This window comes from Culex pipiens, chromosome 2 (genome assembly GCF_016801865.2).
Source record: "Culex pipiens pallens isolate TS chromosome 2, TS_CPP_V2, whole genome shotgun sequence".
NCBI classification, from domain to species: Eukaryota; Metazoa; Arthropoda; class Insecta; order Diptera; family Culicidae; genus Culex; species Culex pipiens.
This window is the reverse complement of record NC_068938.1, coordinates 183,604,305-183,618,880: the sequence shown is the minus strand read 5'-3', so window position 1 is coordinate 183,618,880 and position 14,576 is coordinate 183,604,305. Positions and strand designations below refer to the sequence as shown.

Sequence of the window (14,576 nt, the reverse complement as noted above, 5' to 3'; positions counted from 1 at the left end):
GCAACCCTGTCTCGAGATATGGCCACTTAAGTGATATTGATATACTTTTTTGAAGCCGGATCTCACTTAAATGTATGTAAACTATGTCCGGGTCCATCATCCGACCCATAGTTGGTTAGATTATTAAAATAACTTTCCAACGAGTCTAAAACATTGAAGATCTGGCAACCCTGTCTCGAGATATGGCCCCTTAAGTGATATTGATGTACTTTTTTGAAGCCGGATCTCACTTAAATGTATGTAAACTATATCCGGATCCACCATCCGACCCATCGTTGGTTAGGTTATCAAAAGACCTTTCCAACGAGTGCATAACATTGAAGATCTGGCAACCCTGTCTCGAGATATGGCCACTTAAGTGATATCGATGTACTTTTTGGAAGCCAGATCTAAAAAATAGATGAAACTTGTGTACAGCCATTGTTGTGAGGAAGGCTCCAACCACATAGGTGGATTAAGTTAGTTTTTGTTATAGCTGACAAAATATCATGTGATAAGTTCATCAGGATGTAGTATTAACAGTCAGTTTAAAGAGAATGCATGCAAAATATGTCTTTTATAACAATTTTTCATCAGAATTTGAAAATTAAAATGACTTGTTGTGCTTCGAATCCTGGACACTGATAAAAGCTGATTCGAAATCCGGACAATTTTGCTTCGAATTCCGGACACTCGTTTTTGCTAATGAATCGCTCAAATTTGGACTGAAATGTCAGTGAATGGCATTCTTCAGGTCTCAAATATGCTGTTAACATCAAAACAACCGATATTTTATATAAAAATTTGCTTGAATTTAAGGAAATCAAAACCATAAATTTCTGCTTTTCCCGGTGCTTCGGACGCCTATGAAATATTTCACGTGAAATGTTTCGCATTTTTGGTAATCTTATAATTTTATTTTATTGTTTTGACATTAACTACAGCGTTCAAACAAACTTTAAAAGAAAGTTGATGTTAGAATTCATCAAGAAACCCATTTTTGACATTTATAATGCGAACTTATAAATATCCAAATAATTGATAAAACAAGATGAGGTGTCCGGGTTTCGAAGCGTCCGGGAATTCGAATCATGACGTTATGTATTTACTTTTGAATTTCTCTTTGTTTTGTCGCATGATCGATACAACAAATTTCTGTAAATCTCTTTATATGGGTTTTAAATTATATTCAAATAAATGTGGAAAAACCGTTTTAATGTACTCAAAATTTTGATCACTTATTTCTTATTTCAATGGTTCTGGTGAAGTTCAGTATGACTTTTTATCTTACTTTTTATAGTAATTTTAAGAGCGAGTCCACGAGCAAAGCATACCCATCTCGCATCGACCTCACCAATCTGCCTGAAATTTTCAGGGGTTGTTTGTACATATATAACCAGCATCTGGTAAAAATATGAGCACTCTAGGTCAACGGGAAGTGGGGCAAATCGGGACACAAAGTTTGATGGTTCAAAAACGTCAAAAATCTTAAAATGGCTATAACTTAGGCAAAATTAAATTTAATTTCAAAATTCAAAATGCATCTAAAAGGGCTTGAAAAATGCAACAAAATGCAGGGTAGAGCATCTCAATTGGTTATTTCTAAAGGGAGTTATTGGCATTTTAGTGAAAAAATAGCATAATTTTCAAACTCAAATAAAAAAGTGTTCCATCCAGATATCAACTCGGTTCGACCTGCAGCTTGTAGAGGACATCTGGGACTACCATCTGAGACTGAGAACGCTTTGGGTAAGGCAGTTCAACATATTAAATAGACACTTTTACTTTTAGTGATTTTTTAGGTTGTAAATTTTTGCTCGGGGGACCCCTTAGATCCCATTTTTTGGTGATAATTTTATCATATTCGTGTTCCTGAGACAATTTCACAATAGAAACATGTATAAAAATGTTCATTTTCATCAATTTTAACCCTTTAAAAAATAAAAGTTAAAAAAAATCTTTGATTCACATTTATTGAAAATCAAGTTCGTTTCCAAGGATACTAGATGACACCAGAAAAAAAGCAGCTTCTTAATTTTTTTTAACTTTTATTTTTTAAAGGGTTACAATGGATGAAAATACACATTTTTATACATGTTTCTATTGTAAAATTGTCTCAGGAACACGAATATGATAAAATTATCACCAAGAAATGGGATCTAAGGGGTCCCCCGAGCAAAAATTTACAACCAAAAAAATCACTAAAAGTAAAAGTGTCCATTTAATATGTTAAACTGCCTTACCCAAAGCGTTCTCAGTCTCAGATGGTAGTCCCAGATGTCCTCTACAAGCTGCAGGTCGAACCGAGTTGATATCTGGATGGAACACTTTTTTATTTGAGTTTGAAAATTATGCTATTTTTTCACTAAAATGCCAATAACTCCCTTTAGAAATAACCAATTGAGATGTTCTACCCTGCATTTTGTTGCATTTTTCAAGCCCTTTTAGATGCATTTTGAATTTTGAAATTAAATTGAATTTTGCCTAAGTTATAGCCATTTTAAGATTTTTGACGTTTTTGAACCATCAAACTTTGTGTCCCGATTTGCCCCACTTCCCGTTGACCTAGAGTGCTCATATTTTGGTCAGATGCTAGTTATATATGTACAAACAACCCCTGAAAATTTCAGGCAGATTGGTGAGGTCCAAACGACGTCCCATACAAAGGGGTATGCCCTGTTCGTGGACTCGCTTTTAAATTTTTTATGTCCTGGTTTGAAGATTTCCAGAAATTTCATTCAAAATTACTTCATGTCAGTTTTTTCTCTGTGACGAGCGGTGTATTTTTTGTGACATGAAATTAAGATAAGCTAATTGATCCATAAATCTTATCAACTTCCACTTTAAAAAGGTAGGTATTTGTTCCGTTTACCGTCAATCGTCAACTACATCTTTATCCGAACAAAATGACAAATTTTATTCTAAAATTATTTGTACTAGCCTTGCTAGTTGCAGTTTCAAGAACTGTTGTGGCAGAAACTAGCGCAAAGTTGGAAGAGCTTGTTCGTGATCTTCATTTAAGGTAAGTTTCTGAATATGTTTTAAAAAGTCCTAAATAAATACAAAAAAAAAATATGTTCGATGAATTTCATGGTAATATAACTTACACATCGATACAAAGGTTGAACGCGATGTCCCTGGAAAGCAACGAACAAATCGAGCAATTGATAGTCGAGCAACAAGCGCTGCGGCAATCGATGGACCAACTATCTTGGATTGTTGGCCACGTTGAGGAGTCCATGAAGGTTTTGGAAATCAATCAGGCAAATATTGTGGGAAATCTATCTCACGTGACTAATCAATCAGAGTAAGTTGAAATTATCAAATGTTTAAAACATTGTTTGATCAGAAGACATTATTGCAGTACCATAATGGCCAACCAGCATTTCTGTGCCAATCATGACGCTTTGAGAGATTTGTACTTTGAACTGATTCCGAGATGTCAAGGACCTATGCTGCCACCAGTTACCTCGGAGAGTCCACTGCCAACCTCAACGCTACCTTCTACTACCGAGCACTCTACGGAAATAACAACCAGTTTGCCACAAACCACCCCAACTAGTACTACACCAGAAACAACAAGTACCGCCACGAATCCCATCCCAACTAGTACTACGCAGATGCCAGCAACTAGTACTACATCGACACAAGCAACTAGTACTACACTGGAACCTACATCAACCACCCCAACTATTAAACCTACAACAACGTGCAAACCAAAAACTTCTAGTACCACACCTAATCCCAACCCAACCCTAGATTCCTCTTGCAAGAACGCCACTACTTCCGGCGTTCACACCATAACCCTCAAAAGCGGTGCCACCCTAGAGGCACTCTGTCAAATGGATCGCCACGGAGGTGGCTGGATGGTGTTTCAGAGTCGGCTGGACGGCACTGTCAACTTCAACCGTAGTTGGGTCGACTACCGGAACGGGTTCGGCGATGCTCGCGGCGAGTATTGGCTCGGGTTGGAAAGCCTCGTGCAGCTAACGCTGCAAGATTCGGAGCTTCTGATCGAGATGGAGGATTTTGGGGGGATCGCGGCTTACGCGAGGTATAACTACATCAAGGTGGAGGACGAGACGTTAGGGTACAGGTTGAGGTTGGGATCGATCTTTACGGGGACGGCTGGGGACGCGATGGGAAGGTACTTTGATGCGGCGTTTGCGACGGTTGATTTGAGGGGAGGAAGCTTTCCGGAATGTGCTGAAACGTTGGCCAGTGGATTTTGGCACTACGATTGTGGTAATAGTATTTACAGGTAAGTTGAGAGACAAAAATCAATCATGATGATAAATTTTATTGCGATTTTTAGAAATAACTTAAACGGAATCTACGGTCACGGAAAGGGACAGCAAGGCATTTGGTGGGGAACTTTCAACGGTGCAGTGAATCAGAATCGATCGCCACTGAAAACGGTTCGAATGATGATTCGAGAACTTTAGTTTGTGTGACAATTTTTCCAAACACCCAAATAAATGAATGTAATAAAGCACCTGTTTGGACACAGAACAAACATCAGTCAGCCCTGAGGCAAAAGAAGAGGCCGCAAATGTCCAAGTGAGAAAGGTAAACAAAACCGAATCGAAATTTCTCACATTAGGCAAGCAAACAAGGGGAACTGCCTCTGTCATCTGAGCAAATACATGTCCTTCTGTTATGTCACTGGAAAGTTTTGTTTACTTTGAGGGGTCCAACTGGTCAAATTGTTTGTACTGAGCGAAATTGTTTGAAAATAGGGTTTGGTGAAAAGATATTTGAAATCTCTCTGGTTTGTTTGAATATTTTAAGATTTAAGTATACACAAAAATGTGTTTATTAAGATGGAAAATTTCACAATTTTAAATGTTATTTTGTCCAAGACACCAAATCGATCAATTTAGTTTTTTTTTATCTGTTCCTTTTGTTTTCATTTGTTACTTTGGTCATAATATTTTTGTTAATTAGACGTATCCTCAGGCCAACAAGCTAGCTTATACGGTAATGAAATAAGCTTTGTTTAACTTAAATTAAAAATGAAAAATAAAAAACAAATCTGCTGAATTGTAGTTCATTGCTTACGACTGCTAAAATTGATTTTTAAATTTTACATTTGTGAAATTGAAAGAAAAATGGCTTCAATGGCTTTGAGATCGAAATAATCATTTGGCATGTAAACTGTATCCAAGATTCTACTGTTTCAATAAATTATATGACTAATTATAAAATAATATAAACAGAATAGGTATTTTGTCGATAATTGCATAATTGTATTGACTCAAAATTGTCATAAATATGATTCATTTCAAATTATTTTTGTTTTAACAGAAAATACCATTGTTTTATTCGAAAAAAATATGTCTCACTATAGAAATTGCCAAAAACCACAAAAAATATATATTTTTTAACAATTTAATTTTTAAAACTGCTTTAGCGGAAAGTGGGGCAAGTGTAACAAGCTAAAAAAATGCTCGTTATAACCCGTTAAAAAATCTGTCGGATTCTTTAATAATCATCTTCTTCCAGGTCTTAACTAAGACTTTGATAAAATAATTTTAAAAAAATCTTGTTTTTTAATGTAAAAAAACGATTTTAACTTTTTAATTTCCCTACGTTCTACTCAACTAGTGGGGCAAGACGAACAACTCGTTGGGGCAAGAGGAACAATGCATGAAACAACATATAAATTTGCTAACAATTGAACTGGTATCACTTAGATACATCAGATTAGAATGTATTTGAAACGCTTCTTTCATTTTTAGATTAAATAATAATATTTTACTAAAAATGGATCGCTTTAACGAAAAAATTCTACTTAGATGATAAATAGTAAATTTTCATAATATCACTATATTTTGCACGGACATTTTTTTTACAACTGTTTATCAGTTTTAAAGTACTTTATGTATTTATTTCCCAATAAAATATGTTGTTGCAGCAATTCGTATTTTTTCCATACTAAAAAATCCATATGGTACACTTGCCCTTTACTTTTAAAACTCTGTATCTTTTTTGTGACACACTTTAGCACCATACTGTCTTTGGGAGAGTTGTTCGGGACATCCAGGGCTATACTTCTACGGCATTTGTTTCATAAAAGAATAAAACATGAATTTTATAAATTCAAAAATGTGAAAATGCAAGTTTTCCCATAGTAATTTCCATACAAATGTCATTCGCTTTGCGCCAATCGTGGGCTTAACCAATCACTACCAAATTTTTGGGGATTACTTGGGACCTCAAAAGGGACTTAAAAAATGTGTTGCTGATTGGATTTTTATCATTTTCAATTTTCCGATATAACTAGATTCCACCCTATTGCCCCACCTGAACAAGATTTTTTAAAAGCTCTCAACAAAAATAACCAAAAGTTAAATCATACTTTATAATAGGAGCAAGTCATTGGTAGGGACACTATCGATCTAGAAAAAAAAGAATTTTGATTAAAATGACCCTAAAAACAAACCTTAAGCCTCATTTTGTACTTTCCAAATATTATGAGAAAACTAAGGTTTTGAAAAAAAACTTCATTCAGCAACGGAGCATGCGTTTACGTCGTTTTCTCGGTTATGTGGTAGTAGAATCAACTAATTGCATTGCTAGCAAGAATTCCTCATATTGGAAATAATCAAAATTGCCTCATATGGTCGTCTTGCATCAACTTCCCCTTTACTAGGATTCGAAATAGGACAGTGATCAATATGGAGAAAATTATGTAAAATTGTCTGGAGAATAGACTACCGCGTTTAGTTTTTGAAAATTTGACATTTAAACTTCAGATTTTAGACCGTTTAAAAAAACCTTTTTTTGTTAATGATTTTAAGTTTTTCTTAAAGAGAGTCGCTCCATACTGCATTTTTCATGATTCTTTTTGTAGCATCTTAGACTTTTTCCTCAACAAATTTGAACGAAAAAAATAAATAAATAAAACAATCTCATGAATCTGGCATATTTTTTTCTTTCAGTGTTTTTTTTTTCTGAAAGCCCGTCAAATTTTCTACACGTTTGTCTTTGACCACTTTTTGATACGATGCAACGGCTTCGAGATACTGTAATTTTTAAATTACACACCCAAAATTCAGAATCGAGATAATCGTTCTCTCAAAATTTATTGAGGGCTCAGTGCCAAAATCGATAGAATAATGGTACCAACTCACACCATCATAACAAATGAGTTCATTCGTTAGTTGAATCAATAAATCTCCAACAAGTGTCATACATCGACTTCTGACTTCTCCTTGGTCACCAAGCTGTGGTGGCCGAGGCAGCTAAGTCATTGGATTGGTTTGTCAAAGGTCTCTGGTTCGATTCCCGTTGTCGACACTTTTGGTTTTTTGTTTGACGGATACACAGAAAAAAAAATCAATTTCCGTAATCGTGAATTAAGTTCACGAATGTGAGATCCACGAAGGAATTTATTCATGAGTATGGTGCATTTGCACCATAAACGTGAATATATTCCTTCGTGGTTCTCATAATCGTGAACTGACTTCACGGTTTCGAGAATTGATTTTTTTTTCTGTGTAGTTCTATCGCCCATATCGAGCTGTGTTCTCTGCGTCCGTGAATGGTACCACTATTCTCTCGACTCGAGACCATCATTCTCTCGGACTAGCGCTGCCAGTTTTGGGTGCAAAATACAAAAAAAAAACATTTTAAAACGAACCCCTTCTCAAATGTTATTCTCGTGTGCAAAAGGCTTAATATATACAAAAATGGCTTATATTAGCTAAGGATAACATGCCTACAAAGTTACATTGAAATCGGAGAGGGTCTGGTACAGCCGATTCTCTATATGACATCCGCATTTGAAAACGTTTGTAACAAATTCAGTATATTTATTAGGAACTTGAATCCAGCAGTAAGGCTCGACCAAATCATTCTATAGTCAAAATTTAATTGTTTTATGTTTACGTTGCCTTTCCAAACCTCAAAACAACCTATAATCACTAAACCTGACATCGATACAAAATTTAACGAGAATCAATTATCTCTCCACCGCCTAATTCCAAACCAACTCCCACAAATTAAACCGATAAAAACGGTAGCTCCAGCACCCCCGATTAACCGATTCCAGATCCCGATCCCAGAACCGCGTCGCGTCCCATCCGTGATTTCCACTGACTCATGCTACCCAGAAAATCCGTTTCGATTACCCTTCCCGGCAACCCAGCAACAGCTTGGAAGCAGGGTGCTAAACTGGTCCGTTTAAATCCACTTAAATCCGATGACTTCATCCAGCCCGAGAATCATCCCGGCATCGATTCCCCGAAAATTGGGATAAAATTGAAACATCATTTAATTGCACGCCTGATCCACGCGGATCTTCGAGGCCTCGGGAAGATTCGTCGGGCGAACGATTTTCACGCCACGTTACGGCTCAATTTGGGCGCGCAACCACTTGTTCAGAACAGCCCGATTGAACTCCGTTCACATCCAAACCCGTCGGAAGCTAGCAGCCCCATTACCCGATTCGAACCGATTTCGTCCCGGTCCCGGCGGATTTCCCACGAACGAGCTAGACGAGCTGATCTTGGTTTATCTTTTTTTTCCTATCGCAATGTTTACCCATCGAAGAAAGGGAAAACATTTTAAAGTTTAAATTTGTAATTTATTTTTCCGCTTGCGCCAACTTCAACTGGGATAACAAACATTTTTGTTTGGAAATCACTTCAAAACTGAGAGGAAAAAAAATTCTATTTCCAACTGAAAATTCCCTTCCCACGCTGTTACTCCCTAAAAAAGTGATAAAAAGAAGAAGAGCGAAGGGTGTCATTTTCCACGCAAATAAAACCCGAATAATAGGGGGAAGGGTGTCGTCATCGTCGTCAGTGTTGTCATTTCAATTGGCGTGGAAATTGTTACTGGAAAGTAAACAACACCAACTGCTACACTTGCCCTCGGTAGGATTTGTTGGATTTGTTTACGTCGTGGTTGAGAAATAATTACGCAATTGAGTAACTTTTTAAGAATTTTATATGACACTGTTTCTTTGCTTGAATATTGCTGTACTTATTGCTGTAATATTCAACGTTTTCAGGAAAAGTCTTAAATGTCTAGCAGTCTTGATAACTATATAAATGCATCGTTTGTAAGAAGAGCCGAACAACCTGTTTCGGAATTGTAAAAAAACTTAAATTTATCCATTTATGAACTAAAAAACTAACTTAATCCACCTATGTGGTTGGAGCCTTCCTCACTTATTAACAACAATGGCTGATATGATGGAATTGTACAAAAAAATCATTTATTTTTAAGATCCGGAATAAAAAAGTACATAAATATCACTTAAATGGCCATACCTCAAGACAGGGTTGCTAGATCATCAATGTTTTGAACTCGTTGGAAAGGTCTTCTGATAATCTAACCAACGATGGGTTGGGTGGTGGATCCGGACATAGTTTACATACATTTTAGTGAGATCCGGCTTCAAAAAAGTACATAAATGTCACTTAAGTGGCCATATCTCGAGACAGGGTTGCCAGATCTTCAATGTTCTGGACTCGTTGGAAAGATCTTTTGATAACCTAACCAACGATGGGTTGGATGGTGGACCCGGACATAGTTTACATACATTTAAGTGAGATCCGGCTTCCAAAAAGTACATCAATATCACTTAAGTCGGGATATCTCGAGACAGGGTTGCCAGATCTTCAATGTTTTGAACTCGTTGGAAAGGTTTTTTGATAACCTAACCAACGATGGGTCGGATGGTGGATCCGGACATAGTTTACATACATTTAAGTGAGATCCGGCTTCCAAAAAGTACATCAATATCACTTAAGTGGGCATATCTCGAGACAGGGTTGCCAGATCTTCAATGTTTTAGGCTCGTTGAAAAGGTCTTCTGATAACCTAACCAACGATGGGTTGGATGATGGACCCGGACATAGTTTATATACATTTATGTGAGATCCGGATATATGTGAAAACACATTTTTATACATAACTTTTGAACTACTTATCGAAACTTCAATCTGTATAAAACTCGATCTATGGGACCCTAAACCAAGTCGACTGCAACAAGTTTGGGTCAAATCGGTTCAGCCAGTGCCGAGAAACGTGAGCTAGTTTGTTGGTCACATACATACATACACACACACACACACACACACACACACATACACACACATACACACACACATACACACAGACATTTGTTCAGTTTTCGATTCTGAGTCGATATGTATTAGGATGTAACAAAAATGACTTTTTGGCGGGCATTCAGGGGTTTGTTCCGGTGGGCATACTGAGCCTAAATCCCAAATATGAGCTTGATTGGACGTAACAGGAGCTGGCGCTCCGCCCTTCAATTTTAAATGGGATTTAACCCGTAAAAAAAGATTTTTTCAAAAATGTCACTTTTTGGGGCATTTTGGCCACCAATGCGTTTACCAAAAACAACACTGGCGTATAGGCCAGATCCTTGCGCATCTTTTGGTATATATAACAGCATCCTGGTGCTCGGTACAGACCTTCAAAGTTTGGCATATTTTCGAAAAATTGGTCCCAGCAAAATCAAATGGCGTCTCGGGCGTCGCGAGGTGCGACGCATATCTTTTTTGCCGAGGCCGATTTTTCGAAAAAATGCCAAACTTTGAACGTCTGTACCGAGCTCCAGGATACTCCAAACTTCAATGTTATATATACCAAAAGATGCACAAGGATCTAGCCTACACGCCAGTGATGTTTTTGGTAAACGTATTGGTGGCCAATATGCCTCAAAAAGTGACATTTTTGAAAAAATCTTTTTTACGGGTTAAATCCCATTTAAAATTGAAGGGCGGAGCGCCAGCTCCTGTTACGTCCAATCAAGCTCATATTTGGGATTTAGGCTCAGTATGCCCACCTGAACAAACCCCTGAATGCCCGCCAAAAAGTCATTTTTGTTACACTCTAATATGTATACATGAAGGTGGGTCTACGACGTATTTATACAAAGTTCATTTTTAGAGCAGGATTATAGCCTTACCTCAGTGAGGAAGGCAAAAAGAAAATAATGAAGTATTTTGCCAGCATTTCTATGGTTTTTTCAAGGATGTTTTTCGCTCACATTTTTTTTAAACGTAAATAAAAACAGTATTTGTTATTTTGTAACCTTTTTGTCTAGAAGAAACAATTTTCTTGAAAATATAAATGTAACGTAAACTGCAATTCCGATTTTTACACTTAAAAATGTATTCAATTTGCTTACATTTGCTAAGTAGAGTGAATTTCAAATATCAAGTTTCTTACAACATCTTGAAATTTTTTTATTCAAAAATTATTTTACCAAAAAGCAAAAACGTTACAAAAATGTAATCTCAATAGTTAACAACCGATGGCAAAAGGTTTAAAAAAATAAAATTACAAGCCATGCTTTCAACATTTTTATTGAAAAAGTGGTGTAAAATGCATTATACATCTGTCCAGCCGTTTTGCCATCATTAATTTCCAAAATATCTAAGTAGGGTATATGGCCCTATTTTGGACCTACTATGCAAAGCGTCAACACATTTCGCATTGTTCTCAGGAACGGTCTAACTAATTTGGCTCGTTTCAGGATTGTTTTGTGCCTTAATTTATGCTTAACAAAGTGTACTATTGAAATTTGGAAATAATTTAACCATTTCATTGTAATAAGCATTTCAAGTAAAACATTTTTTGGATGCTTTTTGGACTTATTGAATGTATTTTGGAGACATCGCTGAACCTATTTTGGACCCACACTCTGATTGGTTAAAATTTGGACAACTCGAATTGCGGCGTGCGGAGGCAACACGCACACTTACAAAAAACTCGGTTTGATAAACCAAAGGGCCTATCCACGATTATAATTTGGAAAATATTTATTTCAGAAATTAAATAATTATGATAAAACAATGGATTTGAATTTGAAAACGTGTTTTAATTATATTGAATGGAAACTCACGCATCTTTAGCAGGTCTCTGTCCTATTTAAAATTTTCGTATTCTTACGACCTAGTTGTTCAAGCATTAGAACATAAAAGACAACCCGTTATTAGTCGCAACCCGTTATTAGTCGCAATAAAAACACCTTAACTTAAAATTAAATGAATGACAGAGATACATAACAAGTTACAATGAAAAAAGGTTCTAAATTTTTCGCAGAGCTTAAGTTCCAATATGATTAAACAATGAAGACAGATGCCATTATGTTTTTGAAGCTTTTTATTGTGATTGAAAAGCTCTAATTGTGTTATTACACTATAATCACACCCAAAGGAAAAATATATCTCAAAATCTGCAACAGTGGATTTGCTGCAGAAAATGTCACATTTTATAACATTTTTTGCAGCAAGCCCGTAGATCATTTTTGCCCACGTGTAAACATTTCAGCGATCTGCAGTTCTCACCAACACATATAATGCTGGCCCATCCCCGAGCAACACTCCAAAGAGAAGCATATGTTGGTGCTCTTCCACTCATTTTTCATTTAGCGTCCATGGCACTGTGGTAGAGTGTCGGATCAATAACTAAGAAGTTGGTGGTTCAATCCTCGTTCTGATAAAGCCGTCGGTAATGTCGATAATTGTCGGTAACGGGCAAAAATGTCATACCCCTACATCGCAAAAAATGCATGAGGACAGTTTTCATGCAGATTCTGATATACTTTCATGCCGCCATGAATCAAAATCATGCGACCGCCGTTTGGGTGTGAGTACAAGCAAATCAAAGTGTTGCATTTAAAATAATTGAAACTATCAAAAAATATCAAAATAAGTTGCAACAAATTTTGAAATAATCATTGATTGTTGATGTTGATTTTAGGTAAACTATTTTGATATCGTTGCAAATTATCGTTGAACAAATCTCAAGAATTCAGTACAAAAATAAACTAATAAAAAAATGTATAGAACAAAATATAGGATTTTAATTTATTTTTCAAATATTATAAAAAAACAAAATCAATATATTATTAACTGGTACGAATTTTCTCATACTGTATGTCCCACGCCAATATGACGGAAGGTGATAATCATTGCATATCAATGTACCTTAAAAAAATGAAATATTTGTGACCTAGAAAATATTTTACTTGTGGATATTTGTTTTTTATTATATTTTAAGTTTTTTCATATATTATAATGGAGGCGCAAGATCATTCATAAAGCTTCGTTTTAGGTTTCACGAAGTATCGTGAACCTCCTTTTTAAAGTACGCAAAATTTTAAAATTGAATTAAAAATTAAAAAAAATGTTTCGTTTAAAATTGTCATTTGAAAAACAAGGTGCCTGTCACTGTGCTTCTTACAAATGTTAGCCTGAAAGTGAGCAAATTGAATTTTATTGTTCAATAGATCATTAAGGCTTCTTTTAGTTATTCATTCAAAAATAACAATTTAATATTTAAATTTATTAGCTTTGAAAAAAATATTTTCAAATTTGAGGTTAAGCTAATAAATCCAAATTTACTTACAAAACTGTTCTTCTCAAAATGCCTCTAAAACTGAAGATATTTTTTTGATTTCTGTTTCCATAACGTATAAAATTTGTAACCTAGAAACTTTTTTTCCGTTTATTTACTTTCTTTACTTTTACTTAACTTATTTTTCTTGAGAAAAACATGACGCTTAGAGAGTATTTAAATAATCCTCTTTATCAATGTTTTAAAAATAATTAACTAATAATAGTTAACTAACTTTTGAAACATTTAAAAATATGTAGAGTCGGAGTCGGAGTCGGAGCCAACCATTTGTTGAAAGCTGGAGTCGGAGTCGGAGTCGGAGTCGGCTAGAGTTGGTAGGCCGGAGTCGGAGTCGGAGTCGGAGCCAACCATTTGTTGAAAGCTGGAGTCGGAGTCGGAGTCGGCTAGAGTTGGTAGGCAGGAGTCGGAGTCGGAGTCGGAGCCAACCATTTATTGAAAGCCGGAGCCGGAGTCGGAGTCGGCTAATCTGAGAAAGCCGGAGTCGGAGTCGTTTGAAATATGACCCGACTCCGCAGCCCTGTTAAAAACAATGTAATATTTGAAAAAATATTTGTTTGAATACCAGGGTGCCTTTGATAGTCATAGTTTGTCTTGTTAAAAGCAGATTTGAGGTGTTCAAACATTATTTTTACTTCGAACTTACCATCACTTAGGTTGCTGATATAATTTTTAAGAAAATCATTTATGTCAATATTTAGTTAACTATGTTTATAAGCTTTTTAACATAATACATATAAATTTTAGGTAAAATTGTTAAAAATTCTGAACTTTGCGTAAAATTCGTTGAAATTAGTTTTGTTCATTAAATTATAGATTTATATTACTTGTTTAACTGAATTCAAAGAATGAATCAAAAGTTTTTACATTTTATATTCATTTTGTTTTAATGAAAATGCCTTTAAATTAGGAGATTATTTTGAATTATGTATCAGAAACAAATAATATTTAATAATATTTATTATTTACAAACTTATTTTACCTTTTCCTAGTAGAAGATTGTCCAAAGATTCCGAAAATGCATTCCGTTTTACGATTCAAAATCATGTTCATTGAGAAAATCATGACACTTTGAGACGATTAAAATAATGCTATTTATAAACATTTTCTTAATTATAGTTAACACCATCACTACTACACTTGCAAGTGTAACGTCACACGTCGAAAAATGACCTGTCACATTTTGTAGATGG

The 14,576-nt window shown here is 35.6% G+C and overlaps 2 protein-coding genes across 4 annotated transcripts in view; one reads left to right on the top strand and one right to left on the bottom strand.

Moving 5' to 3' along the window:
• LOC120426748 (transcription factor sox-2) overlaps positions 1–14,576 on the bottom strand; it is a 175,323-nt gene that overhangs the window by 58,241 nt on the left and 102,506 nt on the right. The gene's annotated exons all lie outside the window — the stretch shown is intronic.
• On the top strand, positions 2,868–4,746 carry LOC120426754 (angiopoietin-related protein 6-like). Its single transcript, XM_039591529.2, has 4 exons — positions 2,868–3,001; positions 3,101–3,286; positions 3,344–4,240; positions 4,295–4,746. The coding sequence occupies exons 1-4, from the start codon at positions 2,886–2,888 to the stop codon at positions 4,422–4,424; spliced, it is 1,329 nt and encodes a 442-aa protein (XP_039447463.2). The 5' UTR covers positions 2,868–2,885; the 3' UTR covers positions 4,425–4,746.

Bases quoted from the DNA above. Each gene is read 5' to 3' on its own strand.
- LOC120426754 (XM_039591529.2), top strand. From the start codon at position 2,886: ATGACAAATTTTATTCTAAAATTATTTGTACTAGCCTTGCTAGTTGCA. The intron at 3,287-3,343 runs GTAAGTTGAAAT...ACATTATTGCAG, and splicing joins CACGTGACTAATCAATCAGA to TACCATAATGGCCAACCAGC. The intron at 4,241-4,294 runs GTAAGTTGAGAG...TGCGATTTTTAG, and splicing joins TGTGGTAATAGTATTTACAG to AAATAACTTAAACGGAATCT.